At 40.7% G+C, this 21,393-nt stretch overlaps 1 protein-coding gene across 1 annotated transcript in view; it reads right to left on the bottom strand.

Annotated features, from left to right (window-relative positions):
• Positions 1 to 1,841: 1,841 nt before the first annotated feature.
• vps50 (VPS50 subunit of EARP/GARPII complex) overlaps positions 1,842 to 21,393 on the bottom strand; it is an 87,889-nt gene continuing 68,337 nt past the window's right edge. Inside the window, exons 23-28 of the mRNA XM_030788894.1 lie at positions 18,127 to 18,275; positions 14,836 to 14,932; positions 14,084 to 14,242; positions 6,371 to 6,492; positions 2,743 to 2,932; positions 1,842 to 2,059 (exon numbers count right to left, since the gene is read on the bottom strand). Coding sequence (XP_030644754.1) covers positions 1,940 to 2,059; positions 2,743 to 2,932; positions 6,371 to 6,492; positions 14,084 to 14,242; positions 14,836 to 14,932; positions 18,127 to 18,275 — 837 coding nt within the window. The 3' untranslated portion in view covers positions 1,842 to 1,939. The remainder of the gene's footprint in view (positions 2,060 to 2,742; positions 2,933 to 6,370; positions 6,493 to 14,083; positions 14,243 to 14,835; positions 14,933 to 18,126; positions 18,276 to 21,393) is intronic.

Genomic DNA, 21,393 nt, shown 5'->3' on the forward strand with positions numbered 1-21,393 from the left:
TTACCGGGGGCAGGTGTCATTTAGATGAGAATTCAGGTTGATATTGACTTCCTGGCATTTTATTCCATGTTAAAAATGTGTATCTAGATTCAAAGTAAATAAACACCGGGATATGCGAGAGACTACCATCTTTCCTGTCATTCTGTTCAGTCATAACGACTTCATCATTGAACTGCTCTGTAGGACACAGAGGGTGTGCGTTGAAAAGTATAATTTTACACTTCCTTTTAGATTTGGCTGCTTGAGTTAAGGACATCAAATCTCTCCTCCACCCATTCTAACAGTTTTTTCTTCTCTGCATTATCTATTCCTTCATGCATAAAAGAGAGGCTCCAGGGAAGGGGCTAGTGTGCCTCTGACATTCACACTGGACCCCGAAAGCACAGGCCCGCTCAGGTAAACCATACAAATATCTGTTAGTCCCAAACGTTTCTGTATAAGCAACATCTCTGAAGTTCAGCCGCGATGCATGCTCACTCCACACGATAATTCATTACTCTGCCTTCCTACAGCCTTATCCACTAAAAGACGTTCCAGGGGAAGGGGGGGGGGGGGGGGGGGGGGGGGGGGGGCTGCGCTAAATTTAGCTTCGTCACAGCGCGGCACTTGAATGCAACAGGGGTAGGCTGTCCTGAATTATTTTAAGGCTTTGACAAGGGCCATAAATACTGTAAAAAAGAATGTAAACACATAAGCACTGAATTAAACAGAGACATCATAATGGGAAAAAAATGTTAGTGTGTTTATTTTACTGTCGTGATCAACAACTCATTACATTTCATTTTGGTTTTGTATCTGTTGAATGCTCATATTAATTATGTACGGAGTCTTATTTTCTCACACACGTACTGACAACTGCAGGGTAATGCCATTGGAAAAGACTGATCGTTTTCACTCACTGGCATCAATTATGCACTGTCTGTTGTTGAAGCTAAGAATTACAGTAGCCGTAACTGAATAAATAAGGTGTTTCAAACATTCACACATACAATACAGTTATAAGTCATCATTTTCTCTACTTCTGAATATGTAAAACAAAAGAAATCAAAATCTCTCTTGTCCAGGGTATTTTTCAGTCTTCTCAGAGCAGAAAATGACACACAGACATTTGAGCAATAGATTATGAACGATAATAATATTTCTAATGATGATAACAGCATGACATTGCAATGCATTCTGCCACAATCTACAACTCCCCCGATGTAATCCTGGGGTCCACAAAAAAAAAAATCATTGGATAAATAATAATAAAATCAAGATTCAAGGAAAGAAACCGTCAACATGAAAAGACATAATACAAAGTCTAGGGTTGTATTAGTGTAACAGGCTGGACAGAAGCAGCTCAGACATAACAGTATGTGGGAGTTAAGGAGGGTACCGCTGATGAGTTTCATAAGGTTGAAACCTTGTTGAACATATAAGCTGTTTAGTTGAAGCTCGTAGTTCACAGGCTCTAACCAACACCTCACATACACTATCAGACAGCAAAGACAACCCTTCATCTCAGCTTTCAAGTCAGCTTGTTTAGAGACCAAAACCGAATCTTTTTTCTCGAGTTTCCTTGTGAAGCTTAACACAGAACAGTAATTGTTTTCTCAAAAATGACCACATTTCTGGGTTTTAACCACGTAACCCTTCACAAATATTATTATTATTATTTTCTTTCTTTTCTTTTTTTTTTTACCCCAAGAGAGTTACATTAAACTATTTAACAGTTCACATCTTCAGATGATACACAGAGTCCTCCATAAAACAGTCACTGTGTACAGTAAGCATTGGATCGGATTACATTTGCATGAAAATGTAAGCAAAGCGTAGAGGGCCCAAAACATTTGTTTCTGATGAAAGGCTAGCCATGCAACGACAGAACAGACTGGAATCTAATTAAGGACTGGATGGTAGAGGACTTTTGTTTTTCTGTACAGCTGCAGTCTGCTGTTTATCTCTTGGGTCTGTCGATGTCGTCGATGGCTGCGAGGAGTTTTTGTCTGGCCTTTTTGTTGATGTGGGAGCCCAGGCAGACGTTGACCAGGTTAGCCAACTGCTTCATGGAGTACTCCTAGCCAAGGACAACACATATTTCATGATCAACAAACAGTTCTCCTGTCTGTGTGGACACACAAATCTCCCTTAAGTTAGACTTCAGATGCTCGCTGTGGCGGAACGGTTCAGCTCCCTTACTACAAAAACTACGCTCTGCCGCCCAGCCGACGTTTTTTTTTTTTTTTTTTGCGAAATGACTGTTTTTCCTGAAAAGAAATTGCGCTCTTTGGGACACGAAACTTCAGCGATTCCATTTTACTTACTAAAGGAGAGCTACAGTAACAACAACTTGGTCATTACAGAAAGACAGTACTACTAATTGTTTGTTTCAGTTCTTCTGTTTGGTTACCGAGACGAGATTCAATTACTTTAAATTGCACATTTGCATGAAAATTCTCCATTAAGACTTAATTTCAGCTACAATTTACTTTAGGTTATAATTTTTGTCAGTGGAGAAAAAAAAAAAACCTGAAGGCAGAACTACCTTTCACATGCACACCTACCGTATTAACCAGAGGCTTCAAAGAGATTAAGCCTAGTCTTGGCCTAAATTACAGTTTTAATGGAGGATTTCCTTTAAGCACAGAATTCCATTTAGCAACAGTCGTAATCCCTGTCTGGCCTTATCAGCCCCAAGATAAATGCCCCTTTACAAGAAAAAATAAACCCCATCAGTCTAGGACATGCGCGACCTCTCACCCTGTGGTTCTTGATGAACTGCTCCATGTCATTCTCCGTCAAGTAGTAGGCCTTAATGTAGGTCTCCACATACTCCTTGTCAGGGATAGGTCGGAGGTCGGTCAGCTTCTCCAGCTTCATGAGGAACTGCTGGAAGTCAAGCTGCATGAGGGCACGTCCTTCATTACTGCACTTCTTCACATTAGCATAGCTGGCCGCCAGGAGAGAGGGGTAAAAAGAGGAGAGGAGCTTGAGGCACTCATGCTAAGGCTGATACAGGGAATACCAAAACACACTCATTAATGTCACCAGTGCCATTCATTCTAATATTTTCCATCGTTTTGACGTCTGCATGTGCTCTTGAAAACCAATGAGTAATGGGATCTCCTTTTTTTTCTTTTTTTTTTTCCATCAAAAAATATGTAGCCCAGAGAGACAAGAAAAACTGAGGATATGATAGTACCCTTGGGGAAACGCTCCATGTCTCAATTAAACAATTTACGACCATGCATCATCTTGCAGGGACGTTTTCCTTTTCACAATAATAACGTCGACAGGGAGAGATGAGGCTGATGAGACAGATATGGAAAAAAAAAAAAGGCTGCTCTAGCGGTAATGGCCAGGTTTGGCCGGTGAAGGACACCTCAAGCTGTGAGTGATCACAGCCAGTTCTCTGGATGAGCGTAGACACATCTCGCTCAGCGTAGCATGTTGATGTTGATCCTCGGGTTTAATTGAAGCAGTTTTGGTGGAGACTCGTTTTGAGGATCGTAGCGGTCTAAAGGTCCGGCGTGACAGCCATTTCACAGCATGTAAACATGTAGAGAGGCAGAGTGGGGAGGCGAGAGAGGTTTTTTTTTTTTTTCCCCCTGTTGACACCCCTGTTTGCTTTTTTTGGTTGGCAGGTTTGTAATTGCTTTCTGTGGAGGAAAGATACTGCCGTGGCCATCAAGTGGGTCTTGTCTCTGCCTCCTCTCTCTCTCTCTCTCTCTCTCTGTCTCTCTCTCTCTCTGTCTCTCTCTGTCTCTCTCTCTCTCTGTTTGAAGTTGTCAGAGCAGCTATGATAACAGAGTGAGTGGTGACTTAGTTATGTATGTAAACAAGTGCTATTTTTGAATAGTGTACTCTAAGTGAGGCACAGAAACAAAAAGCTGGCTGTGTAAACAAACCAGCAAATAAACAAAGCTGTCATCATGCCTATGAATGGAGGTACAGTTTGTATTCAGCTGGAATGATTCACTCTGAAATGTGATGAAAAAAAAATCAGTCGAGCGGGTCTTCGTTTACCTCCGTAGATTCTAGTATTCGGGACTGGGTTTTTTTTTTCCTCTTTGTTTTTTTGTTTGTTTTTCAACTCAGCCTTACATGACTGCATTACGATCACAAAGTGAGTCATGTCTGAAACATGGAGTTGGTGACATGTGGTATGTTAATATTGCAGGGCTGCTCGTGGCCTGCCCATGCGATGGAATGGCGACCTGTCCAGGGCGTTTCCCCCGCCTTTCGCCCAACGAGCGCTGGGATAGGCTCCAGCACCCCCGCGAGCCTAATTAGGATAATTGGCTTGGAAAACGAATGAACGAATGAATGAATGAATGAATGCTCATGGCCTGGGAAAAGGGGGAAAGCTACATAACTTAACCCTGTCCACTAAGGGACGAAACATGTTCGTCATCACCAAGCAAGGGGAAAAAGGATGTTTCCATCACCAGCACACCAGTTCATCACACGCAAACTTGCCTCATCCATGAAGAATGTCTCACTGGCAGAGAGAATGCATTACGTTCATACCTTACACATCATTATGTTAAAGCTACAAATCTTTAACTGTTTAGGGCGATGTGTATGCTTAGGCCTGGGTAGCAGGCACTCATATTTAAACATATTAAATCATTCATTCATTCATTCACTTTCCAAGCCGCTTATCCTAATTAGGGTTGTGGGGTGCTGGAGCCTATCCCAGCGTTTATTGGGCAAAAGGTGGGGAAACACCTTGGACAGGTCGCCAGTCCATTGCAGGGCATATTAAATAATATTATATTGAAATATTTAATGGTTTATATCACTTAAATATATGACATTGATTGTGAATACATCAATACCAAAAACAATAGTTTTCCTGATACCTGCACTGACTGAGAACCAACTGTAATCCAGAACAGCCTGGAAATAATTTCTGTCAGCTACATAAGCGGTGTAAGTAGTAGTTAGCTCTCAGTTTTCTGTGGCTAGCTTGAAATGGTTTGAATAACTGACCATGGTTCAGATGTGAAGTCATAATCTTTTGTGCACAATCTATTTGATATTTTTTCTGTGGTATGTTTGACTAAATAACACTGTATTTCTCACAGTCCTCATGAACATGGGCGTTATGGGTCACTTCACAGAATTAATGACATTCAGCCTGACAAAATCTGATCAGAGCAACAATGTGGAATTGCTCATTGCCCTGTAGTGTAAATAAAGCTTAAGTGGCAAGAGTTTTCGGACCGCCTCTGATGTTATATTTTAAAAACATTTTTACAACTCATAACTGTTTTGGCTGCACTGACAGTGGATCAAAAGGGGAAAAAAAAAACAAAAAAGAGAACAAGACCTGTTCCTTGCCCTTTCTGTGTGATCTACAATCTTCTCCATAACTGCTCTCATTCATTCTCACAGGAGACCAGACAAAGCAGCATTTTTTACTGTTGGTGTCTTAGATGGGATGTAGAGCTATTATTGCACTGCAAGTCCACAAAAATGGTGTAATGACATAATTAATGGATTTCAGAAAGGGGAGGGGGGTAAATAAATAAATAAAAAACCTAATGGTAAATACTGATCTGCTGAAATAAGCTATCAGACCGACAATTTAATTATAAGGTGGCAGTCGTAAAATTTAGCACGTATTTAAGAAGATGAACTTCCCCTTTAAAAGGCCCAGTTTTTGATATCTAGCCTTAGGAATGCTTCTTAAGGACTAAATCATGTAAAACACGCTCCCTGTAGGGTCGGAGCCACAGAGAGAGCGAGCAGAGCTGATGCATTTCCAAACTCCCTCTAAGTCTGAATGTGCCCGAGAGATGTTCCTTGAGAGATGAGAAGTTGGGATGTGACAGGAGCTATTGCTTCTCTTGAGATTGTAACTCATTGGAGGCATCTGGCTCCTGATAGAAGTACAGAGATTCTGTAATATTTATGAGAGCGCCCCAGGGACGTAAGGCGAAAGAAAAAAAAAAAAGAAAAAAAAAAAAAGAAGAAAACACACCCTTCCACATAAACTCAAAAAAGGAGATCGGTATCAAACGCAAGATGGATGAAGCAGCAAAAATTTCCACACTTTCCAAATCCAGTTGCTGTTAATCCAATTTTGCGCATAGGTGAAACACATACAGTACTCCTTCAAAGTGGTGTGATAAATCTTTACATGAGAACTTTTGACAAAAAAAAAAGCATAAAACTGAACCGACAGAGTCAGAATTTAGTTTCATGCATGATTAAAAAAAAAAAAAAAAAAAAAAAAATCAATAGTAATAAAACACATTTTGCTATGTCAGTGTTTGCAGACAAGTAAAATGAAATCCTCAAAACAGACTTTCAGGACATCTACAGTCATAGTCTTCGTGAAGTACTTTGTGAATAGCGACGCAGTGTTAATGAAACTCACCCCTCCACCAGGGTTCTGTTGGCCAGGCGGATACAGTGCTCCCACAGAACATTAGACACGGGCAGGGGGATCCGAACCCGTTTAGACACGTCGGCCAGCCTGTGGTTGAATTGTTCAAACTCCTGCAGAACAGAAATTGCACTGTGTGTGAGGCACTGGTTGTACGAGAAGTGCCCCGTGTTTTTTCTTATGCACTTCCACCATTATCTTCTATTATCCCTTGGCAGTGCTCTCGGTGGTGCCTTAACAGCCTCCAGTGACATACGAGGTTATTGCTTAGTGGGGAAATGATGAGATGCTATAGCTATTGACCCCTAGCTTTTAATAAATCAGTCTACACCTATGAGTAAATATGTCAAGGGCTTATACATGACTCTTCAATGTTTCCTGTGGTAATGTGTAAAATAAATCAGATTCTGATGTTCTGCCCTTGGTACAAATTGATTAAGAGACCACTGAATCAGAATTACAGGGGTTATTTATTTAGAAAAAAAAAAAAATCACAAGCTCATTAAGAGATTAGCGATGTCCTTCAGGAGTGTTCAGTGGAACAAACACAGCATGCACGAATAAACTGATAAAGAGGAAAAGAACATAATTCAAGATGTAAAAACCTTAAATCAAAAACCTGAAGCATTGTGGGGTCTTCCTCTAAAACTGTGTTTAAATTCACATTTGTGCTCCAGTCCCTAAGGTCAGCATTCTAACCTAGGTCAATGAAGACACTTAACCCTGTGGAACCGCAGCTATGTCAATGAAGACTTCAAAACTGCATAGATACCCACTCCAGGCATGAACATCTGAGTGTTATTAATGTTTACGATGACGTGTTGTGGGTCTAAACCCTCTAGTTATATGGATGTCCTGGTCTGTGCCCCTGTGATTAAATGTCCATCACAAGCACTTCCTTTGGAGAAGTGCAATGCAATCCCTCAAAAATGACTTGATTAAGTTGTGGTCAGGTACACTGCCCTTTCACATTGAAAAGGAAGAAGAGAAAGAAAGAAGCAAAACAACACCCTGAGACGTATTTAATACACTGACGCATGTGTCATTGACTGTGCTTTTGCACCTTGTTTGCGCTGTTTTGTCAATGATGCACAGCAAAGACTTCTGTAACCCAGAAGCTAATGTCTAATCAGAGGCTATTGTAACACACACCACACGCAAAAAAAATGAGCACACACACACACAGATATATATATGTATGTATGAAAATGCATCATGTTCCAGACCAAAAGTTTTCACTCTGTCAGGATAAATCTTCTCATTCCTCTGCTCTCATGTACAAAGTCATCTAAGACAAAAAGTTATTAAACAAAGCATTTTTCACCCAGAACACACTGAGCGCATCATTGCTTAAAGGGATCATCTTTTCTGGCACGAGCCTACAGCAGCAGTTTGCACAGATACCTTCATTTACAAATTTAACACAAAGGGGACTTATTTTTTTCAGGGTTTCAGTGGTTTGATCCATAATGTCAACCAACTAATAATCAGTGGTTGATAAGTGCTGTTTGCTGTGCGACGTCTTGGTGACTGAAGGGGGAAAAAAATAACTTGCTTTTGTGAAGCTCAGTGTTATAAGATCACTTAGTCTCATGCGTCATGTTTTTATTTTAATGGCGTGGGGGGTGGGGGGGTGGGGGGCGGACTTAGAGGCGTTTGATAAAATCTGGGCTTCTTTTGCCAGCATTGTGAAGGATTTTAATGAAAGATGAAACAATGATTCCATTTATTTGCTATCATTTAAAAGAAGTCTCACAATGCTTAAAAACTAACATCAGTGGCCCAGGTCTTAAGTTAGGTATTCCAAACTTTGTACCCATTACATGCAAACTGTATGTCAGACAAACTGACGAGCTGTCAGTTAACTTTTAATTTTCAGTAAACGGCAATATTTGTGTTCCTATGAAATAAGAGACCTAACAGTAAGGGCTCGTTTAGTTTCTTTATTATTTATTTTCTCCCTGGGACTTCTTTCATCATCACATTTTACTCATGCACCTTCTGAAGCTGTCAAAGTTGAAGAGTTTTTGGTCGTCTTTATTGCTCTTGCTCTTTGTACAGAGAATGACAATTGGCACGGCAGGCCATAATCTCTCTCTGTTGGTGCCTCTGTGTTCTTCTGGTGAGCCCTGATCTGGACAATAAGGGTAATATCTTCTCCGGTTATATCCAGCATGGAGCACTGCACAAGCTGTGTTTCACATTACACATACTGATGTGGATTTTGCAGCAAAGAAAATAAAAAAAAATCAGCCACCAAACTCCACAAAAGCCATGGGATTTGGGGGGGGAAACAATTCTGTATAAGTTGCTGTGCAGTCAGATAACTGTAGTTGATATGACCACAAAAGACACTCAAACCTCATCCCTGATTCAAATCCTGACCATAACTTGAGAAAACAGACAAATCAAAAGCATTAAATTAGGTTGGTTCATGTAAATCTTATCAATTCAGTTTCATTCCAAGTCTAAAATAATTGAAAGAGTTTTTTTTTTTGTCAGTTTTCCTTTCTTTTTTTTTTTCTTTTTGTTTCATCTGCTGAAAAATTGAAAGATAAAACACCAGTGGAACCTTTTTTGGTCTCAAAACTGTGATTTTTTTTCATTTTTGATGTCTGGGTGTCCTTCAGTAACAAGTCGCTCTGAGCAACAGATAACTGCGACAGATAATATAGTGAATTCCTGAGCTCCGAGATCAGAGCACATTATAAAAATCTACATCCAATGTGTACTGCCAAACGTCATTCACTGCTATAAATATACAGACTTAGATAACCTTAAACGGCCCAACGGCTGAAAAAATGAGGAGAGATAACCCAGATGTGCAGTGCTCCCTTTGGTGCTACTTGGGGAAAGCAATGCACGTCAATGAAGTGTTTCTCAAATTAAGGGTCAATTTAATCTGCCACCACAGTAATGCATGGGCGGATAGCTCTGGAAAAATGCCATTGTTATGGGAAGGATGTGCTTTTAGCTTTTAAATGAGGGAGAGTGCTTCAAGTTACTGTTTCATCTTAATCACACAAAATGCTGGCAAAAGAGTACCAAATTTTATCTACCCAGCGAACTCCCCTTCCTCACACACACACACACACACACACACACACACACACACAGTGTCATTAAGAATAGTCTAACCTAATAGCCTAGCTTAAAATAGTTTGTTTTTTTTAAAGCCTATAAATAACTCTGATTTACTCTATCTCAAACTGCGCATAAAGCAATATCAGTGTCATGATCAGGTTAGTGAAGGAAACTGTCCCGACATCTTCTTTAAATGGTACCAATCTAAATGCAAATACAAATCTGCTCCAACGGTAAGTAAACACACAAATACACACACACACACACACGCACAAACACAAACACAAAAGTACTTTGCTTTTGTAAATCATAGGAGAGGGAACAGTCACTGATTGAGGCAGTCATCAAGCTGTACTATTTGAGAAGCCAATTAGCCATCCCTTGACACCTTGGCATATTTTTGTCTCATCTATAAATAAAGAATCAAATCCCAGGCTGTTGAGCTGTCGCGAAAAAAATGTTTAATTCAGTTGGCCGGGGCAAATTCAGGCAATTTGGCTCAATAAAAACAGTGCTGGCATAGGCAGCTAAACGATGGGGGTACCAGAGATGTCAAGCATTGTGTGTCTCACTTTCAGCGTGCTTAGTTACATTCCACGAAGGTGAGCATGACTTTCATTAGTGGCCAAGTTTCCCTGGCATCTGCAGAGAGGAAAAAAACCCACAAACTTTGCCGCATGGTTCAGGACTTATGTAAATCTGACTGCCAAACACATGATTATGCATATTTGGGGATTTAGTGGGCTTGGTGTGCAAATAAGCTTCCCTCATAATTTAAGTGTAAAACCCCCATCTGTTCAGTTAGCCATCGTGGCCTCGATATACGCCTCAAATCGTACCTTTACTCTCTATGCAAAACGCATTGTTTGTGTGAATGAGAACGGGCATGAATAAAGACTATCTGGAGAAAGGAGAACTCCTGAAATTCTGGAGATGGTTAGCAGACACAAAGATATTTTTAAGGGGCTCAGAAAAAATGTTGTTTTTTTTTTTTTTTTACATTTTTTTTTAAATAGAAAATTAGAAATCCGCATTTATCCTTCCATTTCAATAATTCAGATTTTGACAAATAATTAATACAGACAACCTTTCAAGGTGGTGGAATTCATAAGGCGAAGCGTTCAAGGAAAAACGCGCGTGAACGAGAAAAACTGTAGATGGAAATTTCATCTTGAGACGTAGAGAGTTGCTGAGAAAAGGATGGATGAAAAACGAGGGAACATAAATAAAGTGAACACAGTTCTGAAGCCGAATCAATCCACACTGACGAAAATGGAGGAAAAGCAAACAAAGTGTCTTAATAGGGGGACCTCAAGCTGTGAGAACGGCATCAGTGTACTTTGGCACAGAGTTTACAAGTGTCTGGAACTCCACTGAAGGGATGCGACTCCATATTGCGCCACGAGAAATTCCATGGCGCGGTGATTTGCTGAGGGCGACGCAGAACATCTCGGGTAACGAATCTTCCATGAACGGACAGCCGAAGTGAGATCCGGGCGAGCGAAATGGCCAAGGAATAGGGCCAACATCGCTTTCCTGACATTCAAATCGTTCAGTGATCACACTCGCCGTGATTCATCATAGGACGACAATGACCATTCAGAAAGGCTTTATGTTCAAAGAGTAGACCTAAACAACATCGGGAAGGAACACCTCACACCGTAACGCAGATACTAGAACCCTTTATCATGGTGAGAAACAAGCACTTAGGCATGTGGGTGTAACATACATTTGTTGAGAGCACTTTCGGAAAGACCATCTGACAGTCTTTTCCACTGCTCTTTGCACCAGAAATGTGCCTTGACTCACAAAAGTACCTTCTTCGGTATAATAATGGGTTTCTGAAGTGCATTAACTTCTTTGTGATGTAGATTATTCAACTTGTCTTCATCTGCTCAAAAGACTTCAACTATATCATCATCACCATTAATATAAGACTGCTCAAGGACATCATCAACTACAATGCTCACTTCTGTGCGTTGCACAAGCACTTGACAGAGTACTGTGATCAAATGGTCTGCTTACGTTTTAGATTGGTATTCGCAGTCCCATGATTCAGAGTTGTTTGTTTCTAATGGCTTGCGTTTTGAACCAAAAAGACATTTCACTTTCAAAGCCTATTACCTTTAACCACAGACAACCCTAGCTCAGACTTCCACGGAAACATTACCTTAGCTAATTTTCTGCATGATAACAACAGCAAATTGAACAGTCTTCATTACTAAACTTCATCACTAAACTTCCTGTCAAATGTGCCCCTTCTCCAGCCCTCCCCTTTTTTTAAGTGAATTAATTACTAAGGATGCAGACGCACTTGCGTTCTATGTTCTCACTGCCCCTTATTTATTCAAATCTTTCTATTATTTTGGCGGATACCTGTATTTTTAAACAAGGGATAGGGAGAAAAGCAAATATTTGGGCCAGTGTGTTTAGAGTGGAGGGTTATTTCTGGAGAGTGTTTTAATACGCTGCATTACAGATAAGACTGAGGACAGCAAGAACGTATCTGGGTTTTACAGCCTGAAGCTGTAACCTCGGGAGGTTCCCTCTGCAGCAGACCCAAGAGGAACAGCTCTCAACCGGAAAAGACCACACGGTCGACACGCAGCTGCCAATGCGGGCCCCACGGACGATGTCTTCCATAAGAAACTTTGTTATAGTGTGATGACTGTTTATTTGCTAGAGTATCAACATCATTGTTTCATCTAAACAAACTGTAAGCACCGGGGGATGCAGTGCAGATTGAGGTGTAGAATCGGTTCATTGCCAGTTCACTTGGAAAACAAACATACAGCAAAGATGCATGGGTTGTGCATGCACCCGCTGGCAAGTTTACCTGTGGATCGCGTGGGTATATGGATAAAGCCCCGTGTGTGCCATTTTAAAACATTTAACATTTCATTAACGCACAATGTAAATTGTGTGTTTGTAAAGAGGTGACGGGAGATTATTGATGACACAGGCGAGGATTCCTCACACGCACGGTCTCGAAAAGCCTGGAGTCCGTTTGGTTGTCACTTCAAGCGAATGCTGCGGTCTCTGTTTGGCTGATGATTACACGCCCCGGGTTTAAAGCTTTTAATTATGAGCAGAGGGTGAAAAAAAAAAAAAGAAAAGGAGGATTCTGGTCCTTGTCCTGGTGAATATTTTTGCCAGAACCAGATTTGAGGAAGAATGCGCAAAATAATAACAGCCAACTCACAGAGAGAGCTAGAGAAAGAGACAAAGAAAGGTCTGGGGAGAAGTCTGGTGAGTCTGGGAAGGTTTCAGCTCAACAGTGCGAAAGCAACTTGGGGTAGGCTACATGACGTCTCTGAGGCTTGAAATTCACAATAAACAATGAGACAGAAATAGAAGTTTTCACTTGTGGTAAGAACTATGGGAGGAGTCCACAGAGACGAAATAAGCAAAACCAGCTAGGCTGAATGGGGAATTGAACATTTTCAATCAATTATTTTTTATAGTTTATTTCTTCAACGAGAAAAACAACCATTTTGTGTTCAATAATATGTTTACTATATGGCCTTCAAAGAAAAAAAACCCCAAAAGACAAACAAAAAAAACCCCAAACAAACTGAAATTATTTCATAAATGATGTTTAGAGTATTTGTCAGACTGGTGACTATATTTTCAAAAATATGTTTGCAAATGTTGTGTATTTCACCCTTGTCCTGGCCACTAACAGAGAAGTTGCCCATCCCAAAAGCATAAATGGAAATAGGATATTACATTAGGCCACTTACCTGTATTCACCTCTAGAGCAGTAGAGACAGAGGGGTGTGTAAGGGAGACAATAATTTTTGTTGATCGCTTATGCTTAAGCTAATGCGTCTTTGGTATGCGTTCCTACAAAAGGTTAAATGGTCAAACCTACCTCATTCTCCATTAATCTCTGAGCGTGACGTGGCATGAACTAGACTACTTAACCTCCTGGCAAACCTTTAGTTTGTTTACAAGTATCCACTACAGTACTTTTATGGAGTGAGTTCTCGTTGTTATTTTTATGCCTATATTAAGTTTGGACTGAATGTCCGCATAAATATTTTTCAAAAGCAGGGGTGGGCGCAGGTCAAAATCAAACTTAAAAAAAAAAAAAAAAAAAGAAAGAAATTGAGCATGCTTTAAAGTGGGTGATCAAATTCCCATCACTGAAAAAGTTTAGAGTAAATGACCTGTAGTAAGACACAGACACACATACATCCTCAACCTCCTGTGTGTATACATACTCAGTTGTAAAGCTGGCAAGGCTTTATGAAACATGATAAAACAGCAAACAAGAAATTTGATTGAGAAATTTCTTGGCAATTAAATAACTGACCGTATCAGCAAGGAATGGTATGATGGATACCAGTGATTATCTTACAGTTGTTTCAACAAAGTCTAATGCATCTCAGATTGCAAGTGATCACAGACACACTGTCTAACGTATAAATGCAAGAGCACACAAAAACACAAAACAAACTGCATCTCAGCGGTTGTTTCAACCCTTAAAAAGTTTCACCGATAATTACAAACGTGACTATAATGGACGCGCTTCACAAGAGTCGTACGCACATTTTTAAATCGTTGTATTCACGCGCAAAATAGACCCTCCACCCACAAAAAAAAAAGAGTCATTACCTTCAGAAGGACATCCACATAGATGTTGTGTTGTGACATTATCTCTTTAATGTCCCATTTCACTCCCGCCATCATCAGCAGCATCTGCTCGTAATCGATGGCCTTGGCTGCCACGATCCAGTAAATGGGTTTGCGAAGTTCGCTGGCTGTGGACACCGTCTGCAATAGAGAAAGCGGCGGAGGACAGCGCGAAAGGGGCTTTCAGAGAGGTAATAACCCCCACAAGCTAGTTGTGTAAATTCACCTACCACCAGCTATAACTCAGAGACACACTTGGCAGGAGTCAGAATATGTCATCATTAATATTTACTGATATTTGAAGGAAATATGCCAGCGGTGTCACTTAAAAATGGGCAGGGCATAGTGCAATAATGGGGTTAGGTAGTCCCTAGCAACTTCAGGGGATCTTACGACATGTCTATGTAAATGTCAAACTATCTGGGTGCCGGTAAGGTTCACAAAGTCCTTTGAATTCAAAAGCCGCGGCACGGTGGTGCGATATCGAATCCAAAGAACGGTTTGAAAAAAAAAAAAAAAAAAAAAAGAGGAGAAAAGAGGAGACCCGCTGAATGTGCAACGTGGCGAAAACCATGTGAAGGGACGTATAGCGAGGGTTTTCTTCCCTTCCACAGCACAACCCCTGGGGGGGGGGTCCAGATGGGGAGAAAACCAAAGGGAGGAAATTGGAAAGCTCTGCGTAAGGGCGAAAAGGAAAAGGTCAGCTCCACAAATAGAGTTTAAGAGGGCCCGACCTGTGAGTAGAACTGCTGGAGGAAGGGCTTCTTGACGGCCGGCATGATGGTGTCGAGATGTGGCTGCAGGAACTCAAACTGGTCGGCCAGGAAGACCCTGTGAAAGGGACAGAATATGATCGGAGACCACTTTTAGGCAAAACACATATAAAATTGATTCCTGAAAGACCAACTCCAGAATACTGGGGTCTGAGCGAAAAGAGAACCTATTTTCTTCTAAGCGAGGTATAGAGAGATGTCAGGCACTGTATGGCATAAAAAAACGTGTTTGGTTACACGCTATTTCAGAACAGGGTCATACAGAGGGGTGTTTTTTCTATTAAATACATTTACTACCATTATTCTCATTAGACGTTTACTGCCATGCTGCTCCCAGCAGGTCACCCATTCGTGTTATACGAGTCGACATTCTTTTCACCTATCTCATGTATCACAGTATAAATCACAGATGTATTAAGATCACAGTATAGCAAGTCAATGGTATGAAAGGCTAGTAAACAACAGAAATGACAAAGAGAGGAAATTAATTTCAGTGGCAGACGCCTTCATTTGTTTAATACAAGTAAATTGATTGCATAAACTTGTTAGCTTTCAATGAAATCAAAACAAATAAAAATCGCATTCAGGGAGGTATCAGGGGTAAAAAGAAATTATGGGTCACACAGGAGAGAGAAGGAGCAATTAACAGAGTGCTGACTCTAACTGCTCCCATTGGCTGCACACTGGGGCTCTCACAAATAATTACATCCAACCGTGCACTGCCCACAGACGCTGTGCAAGTCTCCCAACGATTAAGGTCTAATTTATGCTAATAACTTACCCACACAATGGCATGGAGTGGATATTGAGTGTCCAATTAACAGTATATTAAACCTGATAAAAATAAGAGTGTAGCATAAACGTAAAGTGGCGAAGTGTCAGGCTACTTTAACAGACGGTTAGAGTGTTAATAAATAATGAGCAATGGGAGATCTCCAGCCGTTCGAAGCCTGTTGTTCAGGCCCGATTCCTGCAACAAGTGGCGAAATAATGACATTCAAATATGGGAGGCTGAGTATTTACACAAGTGGATGGAGAGGGAAATCTCCTCAAGTCCCCGATGCTTATTGAAGGCTTGTTCAAAAAGAAAAAAAAAAAAAAAAGTCTGGAGTATTTCGGAACAACTCAAAATGCATATGCTCTGTAGAGATGCAATTACAATGCACACTAAAAGTCAGAGAAATAATGTTCATAAAAAAAGAGGTTCACTAAGCCATTACGTTACCAGATGGAGTGAATTAATACCTAATCCTGAGCATTACTGTGCTCCAGAGGTTCATAAACAATAAAAGAAACACAGGCTTATTTCAGTTAAGTCAGAGCTGTTTAAATGAGCCATCGCGAATACATTTGTTTTGGTCAAACTTAAAAATAGCATTATGCGCGGGATAAAACTGGAACAAATGTGTTTACTTGCAGGAGAAATGGTGCAAAGGAAAGAGGGCCGTAATTTGGACTTTATCTGGTTACGCTTATATTAACATCTTTCTCCCATTCCAAAGAGCGGCTCATTTCTGTCTCTTTTCTTTCACACGTATAATCTTGATCTCTGCACAGTCTCCTGCTCTTCATTGATTATTCCATTAAAGTAGGGAAGGTGGTGGGGAGGGTCAATGAGGTGCTACACTAGCCATAACCTTTTGAGAGGTCGGCCACAGGTAATGGTAATATTAAGAGCGGTGTATTCTAAGCATGCACACGCTATACATGGAGGGTTAGTCAGAGCATAGCCTTTCGCCGCTGTAACTGCTCAGCACACGGGGGGGGGGGGGGGGATCCCCATGCAATTACATGCAGGCACAGAACCATGAGGAGAGGAGATCTGGCCTCTTTTTTTTTTTTTTTTTTTTTCTAGGTCTTAAGTTATTTCTCTACTCTGATCCCCTGCTCACTTTCGCACTTTATTTCAGAAAACTTTTTACGCTTCTGTATTAAACCATTGCCACTGGCATGAGTCACAGACCATCTGGAAATCGGACTGGTACCAGATCTCAATCTGTATGCATTCTAAATGCTTTTGGATCTGTGTGTGTGTGTGTGTGTGTGTGTGTGTGTGTGTGTGTGTGTGCGCGCGTGTTGTGCAGACCGGACTCCGCGCTCTCTTCCAACAAGTGACAGAATGCCAACAGGACACGTCTCCAGCGAGAGCGGGTCTCAGCGGCGGGCTGTGATTTGGGCACCGGGCGACTGGAGCCTGAATGGTAGTTAGATTAGCGGAGGGCAGGTAAGCCCAATCAGCATCAGCTGCACAGCACTTAGCGAAATAAATGACCCTGCTGAGGGCCAAACCGAGAGTGACTGCCTCTGTTGAGTCATCAGGAAAAATGCTGGGTTGAACGGTGCATGCTGATTAGATAACAGCGGCTTTGATGACTGATTTCGTTAGACAAGGCAAGTCTGGGTGTTTAGAGCTTAGGGACAGATCACCTAGCAACATCAAAAAAAGATGTTGAGACGCAAACTGTGAACGTGGCTCATTCAAGAGCGGACAGCAGTGTCCTGACCAGCGGGGCATTTCTCACGACGACCATCTCAGACAACCGTCTCCGCGGTTAAAGTCAGAAATCCCCCCCCGCGCTATCGTAAGAGTTTTATATCATCTCAAAATTAATTATTGAAGAAGTTATTGATTTTGTATGTCATAAATCTTTTGAATTTTAATGCCCCTGATATACTCAATTATTTTCCATTTCATCACTGACAAATAATGTCAGGGGGAATGGCTCTGATATAGACTCAAAAGAGAAAACAGACATTTCTGTCAGAAATGCTTTAGATAATCATTGATGTGACCCTGAGAGTGTAGTAACACAAACATTTTTGGAAAAACAAACAACGACGAAAAAGATCTCGTTAATCTCTTCAGTCAGTGTTTCCACAAATCTCTGTGCATGTTAAAATCTTTTATATGTTTGTCCTTTGGAAGCTCCAAAACATCTGACTCACAGCATTAACACACTGATAACACACACACACTCAAAAAACAAACAAACAAACAAACAACCAAACAAACCACCCACCTTGGAAAAGTTCTTTTTTTTTTTTTTTTTAAATCACAGGTGCTCATTAAATAAAGAGCAAAATGAAAAGTTAGCTGGCAGACATAAGATGGAGAGAGTTTTTAGGATATAATACTTCAGGGAAATTTGAATGGAAATTTTATACCTTTGGAAGTCTTTGAGGGGACAAAAACGGAATATTTTTGGTTACAACACTATAAACTGGTAGGGTCATAAAGCCGGGGATTCTTACAGTGACTCGGTGGCGACCACTCTCTCTGCCAGGCCGTAGAGCGTGTCACTAGTGGTCAGGACCACCAGCTGACTGAGGTGGGGACTGGGCACCTTCTCCTTCCTCTCCTCCGGGTTAGGGTGAGGGCCGGCGCTGTCCGAGCCTGCTTCCTGCAGAGGGCAAAAGACACAAAAAATAAGACGCTCGCACATTACGCTTCACGTAATTACTCCTTGTCAAAAATCGAATGAAAAGAGAATAAAATCCAACAAACAAACTGAACTGGAATGACATTCTTTTTATTTCCCGACCAGAACGTGTGTAAACCTAACAGCCACTGTGAAGATGATGCAACGCTTTGCTGGCTTACAGAGGCACTTTCTGTGTGCGTTTGATGACCCACTCCAAAATATACACAGCAGAGCTGAGAACACTGTGGTGCCGTAGTTCCTTTAATGCAGCATTAAATACTGATGGGATAATAGTTTCTCTTTCTCTATAAAGAGTTTATGCGGTCTTATGCGAACTTTACTCGACTTTTTACTGCTACCGGTTAGCCGCGCCTCCCCCCACCCAGATTTTGCTCAGATTTTCAGAATAGATTTTAATCGATTTTGAATCTTTGGGTGAAAGCGCTTTGAGGTTCAGTCAGATCCCAAAACTCATCCTGCTCTAGCTCGTTAATAAAGGCAATATCAGGAGTCAACTCATCTCAGTGAACACAGACCTCATAACATCATGGAAAAAGTACCTAAGGAGCATAAAGTAAACGGAGGGAGAACATAATTATCAAAAAAGATGCTCAAAAATGTTAGGTGTATAAAGTGATTGCAGAAATATATTACTGGAAAAGGGGCGTTTATTGCCAGCAATGAGTCAGTGCTCTCATAAAAGTGGGAAAATAAGAATCATGGCTTGATATACGGAAAGAAAAATGACAGCATTCAATTTCTGACACAAAATTAGTTTACAACACGGAGGGCGGCTCTTCCCATCTTCATCTGAACTCCAAAACACAGCTGTGTGTTATTACTGTAACATCAACAAATTATGGTTTTCATCCTTCAAAGACAAAACTCTCGGATTCAGCGGTTCTCAACACTCTAACATACACAGGAGATCAAGAGGTCATATACACAGTGCAACGGCTGCCTTCGCCAAAAACAAGACAAAACGAAAAAAAAAACAAAAAAACACTAAGTGACAGTTTTTCGTTAGTTTTTTGCTCATGTCTTTCTTAGCAAGAAATGTACAATTAATTCTAAAAGTGCAGCACAAATGTGTGTGTGTGACAGATGACCCCTGGGCATTACTGCGGCACATGAAGCACTTAGGGACAATCTGCCACAGACAAAGGAGCGACAGTATCAGTTTCGTTTAGTATCAGACTTGAAAGGACAGTGATGTAAAGCTTGTTCATCAGATAAGATATCACTGAACAGTATTCCTTGGGTTGAGCTCTTGAACCCCTCCCACATTCTCAGCCCATACTCACCCACACTGGTAGCATTGCTAAACCACAAAAAGAGTTCTCTCAAGATGTCTCTGACATTGTCGGGATGAAGAGTATGGGATGTGAAAAAGAATAGGTCTATTTGTCTTCAACTGCAGAGAAATAATTCACATGCTGATTAAATAACTCGAAATTGTTTGGTGTGTTAAAACACAATGCAGGACCACTTGGACCACAGCAGAAAATGAAAATCATCTTGCTGTGCACAATTGCAAACAAACACATACATACACACACACACACACACACACACAAATACAAAACACCTGCCACCAGAACACAGATATGAAATCTATGGCATCTTCAAACTGTGACAGAGGGTGGAAAGAAAGATAAGGTTGCTTCTTGCAGAGAACTTCAGCTCTCTCACAAGCCTAAACACTACTACTGTGCTTTGGGCGTAAATCCAAATAATCCATTAGTTCCCACTTAATTCTGGGGCCAAAGTATGCTGATGTTGCATGCGGCACTAAAACACACAAATAAATGTTGGCTTACGTTATTCTGTAACTGAACCACTTTCTTTGACAGAACATTAACAACGCATTGACTAGTCCGTAAAATATCCAACCTCAGTGCCCTGTGAGGATTGGTTGAAAATAAAACGTTTGCCGCAATCAACAGATGAATATCATTACGTGACTAAATGACCGATTTTTTTTTTTTTCAAAATCATTTTTTTCCTGTCTGATCTAACAAAAGGCAAAATTATACTTGCAATCTGTAATCACATCTATCCAGTTTGAGGGCAGCTCTCTGCTTTCATCAGCCCGCGTTAGAGTTGACCTCTTTCTGACTATAGCTCAAGGATCTGTTCTCTGCAACATTTATACTGCAAGAAAAACACTGCGATCAACATCAAACAACATTTTCTTAATGACCGAAACACTTGGGAGAGCTTAATGCGAGCTTCGCGAGTGTTAAAGCATCATCTCCCGTGAAAAAATTAATATTTTCAAACACACTGACACACACCAGTGTTCAGTGATAATTCCCAGTGTTCGTGCTCCTGTCACCATGTACATGCAGGTACAGCTCATCTTCCATTGCAAAAGAAAAGTCTGACCAATGGGAGAGGCTATAATTGTAGCAACAATGGCTGATTATTTATGCAAATAAGTTTTATTTGTTGTGAAAGACATTAATGACTTCACGTCACTTCAATGCTATACTTGCTATACAAAATTGATTTCATCGTCTGTAAAATTCTGGTTCTCTAGCAGTTGCTTGACTGACAATACAATGCACTGCCCTGTGAAAATGTAAGTGGTCAAACTAGGAGAAGCTAATGCCACTGTGCAAATGACCATGCTAACAGACGCTTGTACATCACTTGATAGAACACTAATACAAAGTTTAATTCACTGTCTGCTCGTATGTGGACAGTTATACACCTCTAACCCCCAGAATTATGTGTACCAACAGCATAAACTAAGACAAGTGTTCTAGGACAAAGTTTAAAGAAATTCATGATCAAATTTGGCCCGAGGCCTCAGGATCGGTTTTAATAAAAAGACAGAAAATGTAGTCCACATTTTCAATAGATGACATTCTGGTATTCAATCATCTTATGACTGATCTTGAAGGGATAAAAGGGTAAGATTTCGCAGTCTGCATAAATTATTTGGCGTCCTTGGAAGAACTGAGAGAAGACTTAAATTACGACTTAATTTTTTGTTGAGTCACACATTCAACTATATGGTCTGGATCTCTTTTTTCAGAGAACCGTTTTTTTTTTTTTTTAATTTTCTCATTTTTCACAAGAAAGTCATGCT

Source organism: Chanos chanos, chromosome 12 (assembly GCF_902362185.1).
Source record: "Chanos chanos chromosome 12, fChaCha1.1, whole genome shotgun sequence".
Taxonomy (NCBI): Eukaryota; Metazoa; Chordata; class Actinopteri; order Gonorynchiformes; family Chanidae; genus Chanos; species Chanos chanos.